Consider the following 13,089-nt stretch of genomic DNA (forward strand, 5'->3'; position numbering starts at 1 on the left):
TCTCCTAGGAAGATCCAATTCTCTGAGTCAGATATTGTAAGACATAATCTGCTGCTCCCCATTTCTCTCTTGGCTGCAGATTAGGAGTTGGAGCTGGTCGGCTCGGCTGTCTACTCCCTGATGAGGAGTTGGAGCTGGTCGGCTCGGCTGTCCACTCCCTGATTAGGAGTTGGAGCTGGTCGGCTCGGCTGTCCACTCCCAGCTTCTGTAGCAGTAAGGCAGTAGGCCGTAGTAGAAATGGCTTACTTCAACCATGTAGTGTAGAGATGGCTGAGCTAAGCCTTGTACCTTAGGAGTAGGTAGTTGGTGTACTCACCAACAACTATGTACGTGGTAGAGGTACCAGCACCTGTATATATACTATGCCAAGGCAATGCAGCAAATCAGTTCAGTTTGCCACATTCATAAGCAGAGCTTCGGCCAGGGCTGGGCTTGTGCTGTGTGTGTGTTCTTGAACTCAATCTGTTCTTCTACCTCTAGCTATAGTGAGTGAGTGTGCTGGTAAGCTTACTGTGTGCAGGGCAGCATGGGACCAACAGATATAGCATGACTACAAAACCAGCTGACAAACTCTGAGCGGCCAGGATCATTACATGGTCCATAGACTGGTTAGTTTCCAGGTCTCGCTGGTGTGAGTCGAAGTGAAGCTAACTGTGAGACCAAAGCTCTGTTTATCAGTGACTATGCCTGAAAAAACTGCACTGTTCCAGAGAACAAGGATACCCCCAGATGCTCCTACCGAGGGTACATAATCAAAATGGTCAAAACACCGCGGTGCAAATTTTCTGATAAAGGATATATCAAAGGTTTCTTTCTTCGTTTCTTGCAAACATATTACTGAGTTAGCACTCTCTTCGATTTTACCACGTACCGCATCCCATTTCTCTGTGGCATTGATCCCACGAACATTCCAGCACAAAATAGTCCAGTTACGTGTACCCATTATGTAACAATAAAAGGGAGACGGTAGTTCCTGATATGACTAGCATAATTAGGATGGGCTGCATTTCAGGTGGTATGTTGATCGAGAGGATGAAGATCAACAGAGAAGTAGAAGCCAGATAAGTGAAAATACAAAGATTGATAGTAGTGTCCAAAGAGGGAAAGATAGTAACATTAAAGCAAGGGACACACTTAAAATCTGGCCACACGACTGTAACAAGATAAAATGAGCAAACTGCCGCCCCAGGCGTTCTACAAAAGTTTACGATCATAGTACTTGGCAATAACTTAATCAGAGGATTCATCATTGGCCACCGGATTGGAAGAGGGTGCCTGCATCAGCGCTTTTTGGGATAACTCTCCAGGAGCTACTCCACAATTGATACCCCAGCCCTGCAGGATATCAATTGGTATTGGTCCAGTTTGACCCGTAGGCTCGACAAGCAGTACTGGACATGTCTTTCTCTTCTTGCATGGATTTCCAGCCAACCTGACCTCATGGAAGCCATCCTTGTCACTAAGTCTTGTGCTGTGTCTCACAGTACTGTCCACCAGCGGAGTAGCAGGATTACTAGAGACATTGGATAGAGACATGTTGTTGTTCATCCTTGTGCTGCGACTAACAGAGCCTTCCACCACTGGCGAGATTGTGTTACTCGAGGCCACAGGCAGGGAGAGCATGGCAGTCCTCCGACGTTGGTATACTCTCATGCCTGCTTCACCACATGGACTGGGCTGCATTTGCTCACTTTGAAATTCAAAACCTGACGAGCCAGAAGTAGCTGGGCCTTGCTCGACACGAGGATCAGGCAGGATGATAACAGAGGAGGACCTTGGCTGAGCACATGCTGCCCGACGACTCGCCACAACAGATGGCCATAGCTGGAGAGCTAGAGCAGGCAGGACCGGCTTCCAGGTGACAATCTCCATGCCTATGATAGCGGGCGTTGGCGAGGGCAGGTTGAGGGATGGTTGCAGAACAGCTCTGTCAATCACAATGGGTCCCATGTTGTCATTGGCCTGAGAAAATGAGGCCCTGTGGAATACTTCATCAGGCATGTCTTTTCTGTTGAAAATCAAGATGATGGTGCACCTCTTCTGTGCAGCAGCAAACCTTGCTCTGTCCACCAAAGTGGAGCTTGCATCACTAGACAAGGAACTACCATCCTCAACTGAAATACCCTCCAGTACATGGTCAAGGGAGATGTCTGTCCCATCACCACGTAAAAACCTCATAGAGGATCCTGACAGCTCGAGATCAAGGTGATCCTGAGGAAACTGAGGATGCTGATGGAGCACCTGACCATTGTCAGCAGCAAACACGGCAGGGTTCCATGCTGGCCACTCATCATCAGCTTCATCTACTTCCATGTTGTCCACATCTAGCTGCTGATTCTGCTGCAGACCTGGGTGTTGCTGCACCGGGCCCTGCTGGGCATGCTGACCTTGCTGAACTGGTTGGTTAGGCGAAGGGTTCGGGGATCCGCGCGATAATCGAGGTTCAGCTCAATTTCCTTGCCTTTTGGGATTTTCGGTTTCCAAACCAGGTGGGGAGCAGTATTCGTAACAAAATTTTTGGTGCAGTCAAACTTTCGTTGCCAGACCCAATTTGGCCGGGTACGTGACCGGCAATGCTTTCTAGTATGTCCCCAATTAGAGCATTTCTAGCATCGGATACGAGAGGGACAATTGGAGCTAATATGGCCCAAACTTGAGCAACGGGAGCAAAAAGGCCCAGAGACAGCAGATTTGGAATTTGAAAAGATGGCCATAGTCCCGCGCTGATTGAGGGAATCTTCCGAAACAGCCGCGGAAATCTCTCCAGGCCGCTGCATGCAAGGAGGACGTTGCGTGTAATCCTCTCCAGGCTGCTGCATGCAGGGAGGACGCTGCATGCAATCAGGCCGAAGAACACTATCATGGGCTCCGCCAATTTGAAATTTGGTATTCCCAAACAGAAGATTTGTGGATTCTTTGATAGGAGCAGAGAAAGCACCAAAACAAATTGACGATTGCGGAGAGTGCTTAGGGGGAGAATGATCGACCAAATTCTTAGCAAAACTAACTCTTTTTTTAGGTTTAGAGGCCTTTACAGCTTCCCTTTTCGATTTCTTAGAGAGTACTTTTGTCCATTCTTTCTCCTGCTCTTCTTCCCAGGCACGTTTCTCACGCTCCCAATGAGGCGTGCCATTGTTCCATAGGTGGAAGTATAGATCAAAGGTAGAGGTGATCACTCTACGAAGTCTATACACATGGAATCCGACTTGTTTGGAAAAGACCGAGAACCGAAAATGATTATTGCTCAGAAAAGTCACATGGAAATCCAAAGCACGGCCTCCCAAACAAGATTGTAAAGCAAGAGAAACTGAATCTTCCGTTAAACGAAACAAGTGACGCCGAAAGGTGACAAGAAGGAAGAACGAGCCATCGGGGGAGTGGTGAGGATGGTGTACCAGAGATTTGTAGAGCCGACGGACCTCATCTTGGAATTGCAGCCCAAGATCAAAGTCCATCCGGGAGGCCAATTCCGATGCTGAACCCATGGCTTGCTGGAGGGGATCAGGAAATCACCGGTGGGCCTTGCCTAGATGTTGCCGCAAAACCTCGAACACCTTGCAAGCAAGATCCGTAGAAGCTTCCTCCAACCCCGAGGAGACGCCAAGGAGCTAGCTCGGGTCTTCTGGACACTAGCAAATCGGTAGACGCCAAGGCCGGAGCAGGCAGCAGCAATGTCGATGGCCACCGGGGTTGGGGTCAGGTGGCGAGGGGGGCCACGGTCCTGGTGGTGCGCGTAGGCGAGGGCCGCGCCAGGACGAGGCACGCAGGTGAGGACCACCTAGCTCTTCTTGTTAAACGATTCTAGGCCGCTTCTTGGGAAGCCGGGAAGCGGTAGAACGGCGGCGGTGGTGCCGGCGCCTGCTCGTAGGTCGGGAATGGCAAGAACGGTGGCGCAGGAATGGCATGAGCCAGTCCGGCACCGGGAACGGCCACGAGAATGACACCGTCCCGCCGGCGCCGCCGCCCGGGACTCGGAATGGCGGCCAAAAGAACGGCAAGAACGGCCAGAAGAAAAGCGAGGAGCCGAACGCGTCGCCCCCATCCCTGTGGCCGTGGCAGAGCGTGCCGTCCTTGCCCAGGAAGGAAGGATGCAAACGAGGAGCGGCAGTGGCCGCGCCCGGGAAGGACAAGGACCCTTTGAAGGAAATTTCATCATGTTACTTTTATCATCTTATGCACTTTGAAGCAGCATCTATTATTTGCCAAAAATTTTGTACCAAGATCATTGATCAATGATGATGAAACTTAAATGGAACATAAAAACTTGCAAATGAGATCTTTGGAATGTTAAACTTGAGTATTTTCCTTTTCTTTTGGAAAACTCTGGCAGTATGAGTTTCAGGTGCTAATTTTTGTTGTAGAGAACTTATCCTTTTTCTCTTTCTGATGAATTGTTAGCCTTTTCATGTGCAAGAGCTTCCATTTAGTCAGTGACATCCTTGGCCTCGGTGGAGTTTTGGTTTATGTTTAGTGACTGCATTTCACACTCTTCCATTACCACCAAGGGCACTAATATTTGTTTTGGCAATGAGTTATGTTTGTAGAAATTGATTTGTGTGGTATTATCTCAAATAGAGTACTATTTTCACTTGCAGTTATATGATCTGTATCATTGCTGATTTTTTATTCTTTAATGATATAAACATCTGTGGGTTGTTTGGTTCTAATATCATGATTCCTAATATTTTGCATTTCATTTGCATATTGCTATTCAACGTCTGTTTCCTCAGAATCTGACTTGTGGTTGCAGAAATATTATCCTTTTTGATTTGATCAATCAACTTCATTCTTAACAGACGTTTGTTCTAGATGTGCATCCGTTCAATCCTCGTATAGCAATGAGTGCTGGGTATGATGGGAAGACAATCATCTGGGATGTATGCTCTTGACTTGATGCCTTTGTTTCTGTTTTTCTTTTCACTAGATGCCTTTGTTCGTCATAAAAAAAAAGAGAAGAAAAATTACGTGCCTTTATTTTCTAATAAATACACAAACCTGATAATCTCATCCAAATTTTCTACACCAGATATGGGAAGGAAAACCTGTTCAGATCTATGAAACAGGGCAATTTAAACTAGTTGATGGGAAGTTCTCTCCGTAAGTATCTTTGTATACTTTCTTGACAAGCTTATTTTTAAGCGTTTCCGGATCCCTTTGTTTATTGAACTGTTTAATATGTACAGTATGCTTAACATATATACTACAATTCTAGGAATACCATGCGATTTAGTATAGCTCTTAAATTGCTACCTGGTTTGAGCAAGTTTCATAAGGGCATCTTTGGAAGCCTGGTTTAGATGTGAAACCTGTGTAAGGTCCTGTTTGGTAGAGCTCCGCTCTCATTTTAAGCTCCAGTTCCCTAATTGTCTGATGGGTGTGTGGTACGTTACCCTGATACGGCGGGATAGGACGTATCCCGTATCGGATACGTATCCGATATGGATACGGGATGGATACCCGTTGGATAAGTATCCACGAAGTATCTGTAAAAAAGTAAATCAGCGATAATTTGGATACTCTTTATCGATACATTGGGCTTGTTTGATATGTTGTTCCGATACTGCCCAGCCCATCAACAGCTGACTCCCCCACTCTCTATGCCTGCTGCCTCTCTTCTCGTGTAACCCTTCACGGCTGCCACAACACGCCCACACGGTGGTGATGAGGTCCTCCACTCCACCGCTCCACAGCAGTTCCTGTGGAGGCGAGGCGATGAGATCCTCGCGGACGAGCGACAGCACGCCATGCTGCTGCAGAAGGTGGGGCTGCAGTTGCGCTTGTGCTAGGCGGCCATGGCGCGAGGCCGGTGACCGGTTGGCCGTACGAGATGACCATGATGCGGGCCCTGCTCGGTTGCTACCCCAAGTGTCGCTGCGTCGGCCATGGCACAGGGATAGTTGGTTTGGGGCGGCAACTGGAAGGCCTCTTATGTCCTCTGGAGGCAGCCTCTCTGCTCGCACTGTTGCTCCAAGCGAAGGGAGGTAGCAGAATGTTGTGCATCGCTTGCTAGTCATGGCCAGCACTCAGCAGTTAGGCTACCTCAGTTAGCTTTCCCCTTTCTCTAATGCTTTTTGTGTAATTTCTCTCCGGATCTTGATATTATATAGATGCAGCATTATGATATAACTGAATAATTGAATCCTCCTTCAAATTGAGTATTTCTACTTCTGCACTAAACACCTATACATTAATTGGATTTTGAGGATTGGATGGAGATGCTTGGCAAGCTTGCCTGTTGGAATGTTGGCTAGATGGAAATATGGAAAGGATGAGCAAAACAACACAATTACGAGAATGCAAGCCTCGGTTGCTACTGCTTTTAGTTTTTTAATATGCTTTATTGTTTACTTATATTTATTAAAATTTTAAATACTAAATCGTATCCACGTATCGAGTTTTTTTCCCCTATTATTATGAAAATGCTGTATCCACGTATCCGTATCCATGCTGCATAGTGTGTGTGTGTGTGTGTGTGTGTGTGTGTTTTGGGGGGATTCTGGTGGGGATTGAATGGAGCGGGTCTTTTTAGCTCCCTCGCAGTGTAAATAGAGAAGCTATTCTTGTCAGATCCTCACTAGAATGTTGTTGGTGTTTTACCCTTTTGGTTGTCGCGTTCTCATGGAGAATCTGGAGCTTACTAGCCCATCTTTTTTCCTTGTTAGACCCAAATGTTTGCTTGGATGGCCTGTGATTCCAATAGGTTTGCACCCTGCCTTTCTACCTAGAAAATATCCAAACAGGTCCTAACAGTTAAGTAACTGCCAAGACTTTGATATTCTCGCCATTATTAGAAATCTTTTATGTTACTTGATTAATAATCATGGCAATGGCCAACGAGTTGGCACATATTGACAACTAAGCTTGTGTGCTTGCTTTGCCTACAAGATTTAACTTTTTAGTATAGTCAATCGATTCCCTGATGTTTATGTGCGATTCTCATGCAGCTATTGAGCATGGAAAATTGGACCATGGGTTATTTGTTTTTTAGTCCAATGTAGTTCCCCTAACATTGGACCCTAAACTAATCTTTTACATTGACATAATTTAGTAACATACTTTAAAAAGTCTAGAAATAGCATGTTTTCATATGAGTGATACAAAATTTTATTTTGCTCATGATTGGAGTGAATAATACTGGGCCCATTTAACGTAATTAAGTTTTTCCTCCTTCCTGCAATAGTTAATTTTAGCTAGGTACTATTTTTCAGTGTTCCAAAAGGCGCTATTAGGCGCTTGCCTAGGCACGCTTAAACGCTAGGCGGGGTAGGCAGAGGTTAGGCGGCGTCCCCACTAGATCCAGAGCCACTGAGTGATGGCGGGTCGCAGCGGAGATGTTGAGCGTGGCCGGGAGGGGGGTGGGCCGCGGGCGCGGCCAGGAGGAGGCTAGCGGCGGGCGGTGGCTGGGAGGAGGGTGGGCGGTGGCCGGGAGGAGAGAGCGGCGCCGGGCAACGAGCGTGGCCGGGAGGAGAGGTAGAGGCGCCGGGCAATGAGCGCGTCCGGGAGGAGAGAGAGGCGCCGGGCGACGAGCATGGCCGGGAGGAGGTAGAGGCGACGGATGAAGAGCACGAGCAGAGGTGCACGACGAGCGCAAGCAGAGGCGACAGCGATGAGCGTGAAGAGAGGCGAGTGAGGGCGTGCGGCTGAATTGGGAGGAAGCAGATGGATAAGTTTGGAGTGGGTAAGGTGGGCTGGACTCTTTGATGGGCCTTTTTTCCAATCTAAGCCCACTGTTCTGTTTTATTCTTTTCTTTTAGATGTTATATATGTATTTGTATAAAACGCCTAGGCTCGCCTAGGCTCTAGGCGAAGGTCACTGCCTAGACAGCACCTAGCGCCTTTTGGAACCTTGCTATTTTTATTGACTAAAATATTCTTTTGTGCTCACTCTGTTCCGTAAGAGGTTTTAACTTTGTCGCAAGTCAAACATCTCAAACTTTGACCAAGTTCATAAAGTAATGCACACCAACATATACGACATCAAATTTGTTTAATTATATCAAACATGAAATATGTTTTCATAGTGCGTTTATTTGGTATTATTGATGTTAATATATTTTTCTATAAGCTTGGTCAAAGTTAGAATAGTTTGAGTTTGGAAAAACTAAAACATCTTGCATTTTGGAATCGAGGGATTAACTACATGGTAAAAATCTGTTGTTGCTTGATGCAGAAACACAATTCTGATATTTTTGCCTCAAAATTTTCATGAACTCCACTCCAATAGATATGCAAATGCCTTGTTAAGCTGAGAGTGGTCCTCCCTACAAGAATTCCAATATGACGACCCAGTTATTGTTCTTACTTCGTTTCTGTGACCAGACTAACCAGCATTCGAATTGTTTAAGATACTGAGATGGTCAACAGTCCGAATGCCTTCGTTAATGCACAACTTTACCGCTGTCACTTCAGAACCTAATAGGATTGTCCTGCTACAGCCTCAAATTCTTTTACGATGCTGACCTCAAATTCTTTTAGCACAACCTCAAAGAGTACGAGGAATTGTCATTCTTATAATCCTCTTGAACCTTTAGGCACCATGTAACTTCTCTACACAAGAATTGTGTGCAGAAGAACTTGCTGCCACTACTCTCTTTACTTCTGCTCCCTCCGTTCCAAATTATAAGATATTTTGGCTTTTCTAGGTACATTACCTTTACTATGTATAAGACATAGTGTATATCTAAATGCATAGCAAAAGCTATGTACGTAGAAAAGCCAAAACGTCTTATAATTTGGAATGAAGGGAGTACTTGCTTTGTGGATGAGGTTGGATTTTTGAGTTGCAGTGCCTTGTACCCTTGGATGTCTATGGGCTCCACATATACTTAAGAATTTAGTATCGGTCCTATTCCTTCTTAGAGTATACTTACAAATACTACTACATTTCTCCGGTTAGTTATAGCATTATAGTATGAGTAGCCCCTTTTCAAAGTCGATTTACCGCATTGATTAATTGTTTAATGTTGTTAATGAAAGTGAACTAATTATGTGTCATGTTTTCTTGTATGCTGGATGGTCATTTAGGGATGGTACATCACTTATTTTATCGGACGAAATTGGTCAAATATTCATTATTGGTACTGGGCAAGGAGAGTCCCAGAAAGATGCAAAATACGATCAGGTACACTAGTTGTTTTTGGACTATCACGTTCTCGGGCATTGCCTAGTGCAAACTAATGTCTGGGTGAAACCATGCATATTACTACAATCCCAGTGAGAATGTGAATCATTTGCTGAGTAGCAGATGGATTGAATCTATAATTCAAGTTTTATGTCATGTATAAATTTCTAATCTGGCAGGTCTGTTGGGTTAGTGTTATTTCACAAAATTAGCCACACATGTGCCAATATCCCTGGTAATCTACTTCATAGAATTTGCAGAATGCACTCAGACATGTTTACACTACGTAGTGCCCCCCACCCACTCAGCAAAAATTAAAAATAGTGTTTTTTATCAGTGGACCCTAAACTTGTTCTGCGTTCTCATCTGGGGTCCACAAACTCTCATATTGCATATTCTGGACCTTAATAGTTGTCCTTGGTAGGTTTGGTCTAAACAGGTCCAAATTGGCTGCTGCCCATGTGGCATGCAACCATGATGCCCCCTTAGTTAATGCGAGTCATATTAATATCTTCTAACCCCCCGGCTAATACTTCACAAATTTGCTTAGTGCCCCCATGGATGAGAACATTGATTTGGACCCACCTGGAAAACCATGACAAGTTTAAGGCCTAATATGCAATTTGAGAGTTTGTAGACCTATATGAGAATGCTAGACAAGTTTAGGGATTGCTGCTGGAATTTACCCAATAATAATAAGAACAACAATAAACTATTGTGTAGTTGACTATCCCTTTTGATGCTGACTACAGTTGTTCTTTCTAACAGTTCTTCCTTGGAGACTATCGGCCTCTCATCCGTGATAACAATGGAAGTGTTATTGATCAGGTTTGTTAAGAAAATGTGATTAATTTCTGATATTGAAATGTTTTCAATTTGAGTTTTTAGTGGTACAGTTCAGAGTTATTTTTTCTGACGATTTGTTTCTAAAATGGATAATTTCATTCATTACGATGTGAAAATCTGAACAGAATGTTCTTGTATAATGTGTTGCTTTCAAAAAATTGCTGTTCATTGTTGCTGTTGGTGCCATTGTCTCTTGGCATTGCTGCTACACTTGCTCACTGTTACTTTGAACTGCCCTGTTGTCAACTGGATTGGTCTGGTGGGCTGGGCGTCATATCGTTTCTCTCTAGTACAGCTGCATGTTGTTCATTATCCACTCTAAACGCCGCTCCTTATAGCTAATATGGTATTGCCTAGGCATCCAGGAGTGCTTGACATCTTAATAGCCTTGGTTGAAAATATTTGTATCATTATGATCTTTGCACTATATGTTTTTGAGTAGCTGTAATGTTAGCTTCTCATTGTGCGAATGTCAAGAAGTTATGCACAGTTATTTCAGGAGCTTCACAAAATTCATTCTACATTTGTAGCTGTCTGGTTTTGTAGGTTTTAGTGGAATGTTGAAACATTATTAAACACAAAGGAGACAGCTCTCCTCAATTGAAACCATCAGAATTCATCCCTGTTCTAATATAACTTTGTAGAGTTCTTTTCTCTGTAAAAGCCCATAGGCTAGTGAGCTATGCAGCTGTTCCTTATGCAGCTTTTGCTTTATGCAGGAAACACAGCTTGTACCATACAGGAGAAATATGCAAGACCTTTTGTGTGACGCTGGTATGTAACTTTCATACTAGTCCTTCTCGAGTAATTTGAATAGTCAGTTGCACTCTTGTCATACTTGGCAATTGCAGGTATGATACCATATCCAGAGCCCTTCCAGAGTATGTACCAGAATCGCCGGTTAGGTACCCTTGGTCTTGAGTGGCGACCTCCCTCTGTAAATTTTGCTGTTGGCCCCACTTACAATGCAACAACCGGTGAATACCAAACTATCCCAATTATTGATCCGGATAGGTGGGAACCGCTTCCAGAGATAACAGACTTCATTGAGCTTGAACCTGAAAATGAAGTTATCTCTGACGATACTGATTCTGAGTACAATGGCATGGATGAGTATTCAAGTGAAGGAGAACAGGAGATTATGAGTGGTGATTCCTCAGGTACTTCATATTCAAGTGCAGAAATTGATGTGGATGACCCTAATAGTGCTCTTCTCCGCCGATCAAGAAGAAAGAAGAAAAAATCTGAGGCAAGTGTCAACTTTCAAGATCATCCTATATTCCTTGGTGTTGTGTTCTAAGTTTTGGCATATTTTCATCTCCTGCAGGCTGATCTTGTTACTTCGTCTGGTCGGCGAGTTAGGAAAAAAAATTTGGATGAGCCTGGTGTAGCCACAGTGTCAAGGCCACATAGAGGAAAGAAATCTAGGAATGGACGTTCTAGCAAAAGGAAAAGGTCCCCTAAATCCAGGGTTTTGCGACCTCAAAAACGTGCTGCTCGAAACGCATTACATTTTTTCTCAAAGATAGGAGCTCGAGCTTCAACAGAAGAGGATGAAGATGACTCCGAGAGTTTCTCTGATAGTGAATTGAACACGGATAGCACTGAAGCTGAACAGTTAGAATGGAATGGCCATCTAAGAACCAGCAGAGGGATTAACTCCCAATATGACACTGAAGATGTTGCAGAACCTTCTCATTTTACTGATAATAAGGGAAATTCTGGAACTGGTAAGAAACTAGTTCTCAGAATACGACGATGTGATTTAAAAACTCAATTTCCTTCAGGAAGCGGAAAAGCAGAATGCTCCACACAGGATAAAGCAGTGAAATCTCTTTCTCTAGCTAATGATGAACCAGCTGAGCAAGAACTAACTATTGAACCTGGACATTCCTCTGCCTGCAAGGCTGAATTAACAACTGATGGTGATCTGCATGGTAGTTCCGCTGCTCGTAGTAATAACTCAATTAGGTGGGGTGAGGTTAAGGCACGATCCTCAAAGCGTTGCAAGTACAGTGAGCCAGCTGGAGGTTTGTGGTCTTCTTCAAATAATGCTGCTTTACAGGATATTGAGGGATCAGGCAGTCAGCAGATGCCTCATGAATATGGTGATGGCATCCAGCAAACTGTTGAGCAAAATGCGCAAGAAGTACATGATGGAATAATTCTAGATAACATTCAGGAAAACAACAGTACTGATGAGTACAACAGAGAAAATATGGGGGATCAAGAAAAAATATCTAACAATAGTAAGGGCCATGCAGATGGAGTGAATGACGCAGTACAAGTTCCCAATACTTCTCAGCCTCAATTAAAACTTAAGTTCAAGTCAAGTGGATCTTTAGATGCAGTAGGAAATGTCATGAACTCCAAGCATGGTAAAGATTCAGTGCAGCATGGTGATGATTCTTCCATCAATCAACCTAGAAATACTGACTTCCTTAATGTGCCCAAAAGTTCTCAGGAATGCCCAGATAAAAGCACTAGTTTGCATGATTCAAAAAAACTGTACTTGGATTCTTCAAAGAAGTACACTGCAGTGTACAAAAGGTTAAAGCCAAAGAACAAGAAAAAAATGGATTCAGATGAATATGCAAACGAGGATAGCACTTCTATCTCCAATGACGATGGTGGATACCAACCTCCAGAATACAGTCCTGTTGCAGCTGCAAGTGGTAGATTGAGAAGAAGCGCAAGGAAGTCATTTGCATACAATATCGATGGTACAGCACAGGAGGATATCTCGGAAGTGAAAGATTCTTACAGTTCCCATGAAGCATCAACTAGTGGAAGACGAGTTGTCACAGATGTGCGTGATGTAATGTGGCGACAAAACTCAAAAACTGCAGGTTTAAGGTCTTCTAGGAACAAAAGAGAAAGTAGCAACTTTCCTGATACACATCCATTGGGTAGAAGGCACCAGGTTTCCTTAAAGTATTCATGGTTAATGTTGCTTGAGCATGAAGATAGCTACCGTTATATTCCTCAACTCGGTGATGAGGTTATGTACTTGGGGCAGGTAATGTTATGTTTACGTTGTCTACAAAAATAATGGGGATGAAATTTCTCACTTTTTGTTCTCATTTTGCTGCTTCTCGTTGTCCTAAGTGTAGGACTACTAA

General features: G+C 44.1%; 1 protein-coding gene across 3 annotated transcripts in view; it reads left to right on the forward strand.

The window, feature by feature from the left end:
* The window catches only part of LOC136449583 (uncharacterized), a 38,699-nt gene that overhangs the window by 21,534 nt on the left and 4,076 nt on the right, over positions 1-13,089 (forward strand). For all 3 annotated transcript variants that reach the window (XM_066449637.1, XM_066449639.1, XM_066449638.1), the window contains exons 14-20: positions 4,797-4,877; positions 5,027-5,097; positions 9,025-9,121; positions 9,890-9,949; positions 10,687-10,741; positions 10,819-11,216; positions 11,295-12,986. In XM_066449637.1, coding sequence (XP_066305734.1) covers positions 4,797-4,877; positions 5,027-5,097; positions 9,025-9,121; positions 9,890-9,949; positions 10,687-10,741; positions 10,819-11,216; positions 11,295-12,986 — 2,454 coding nt within the window. The remainder of the gene's footprint in view (positions 1-4,796; positions 4,878-5,026; positions 5,098-9,024; positions 9,122-9,889; positions 9,950-10,686; positions 10,742-10,818; positions 11,217-11,294; positions 12,987-13,089) is intronic.

This window comes from Miscanthus floridulus, chromosome 5 (genome assembly GCF_019320115.1).
Source record: "Miscanthus floridulus cultivar M001 chromosome 5, ASM1932011v1, whole genome shotgun sequence".
NCBI classification, from domain to species: domain Eukaryota; kingdom Viridiplantae; phylum Streptophyta; class Magnoliopsida; order Poales; family Poaceae; genus Miscanthus; species Miscanthus floridulus.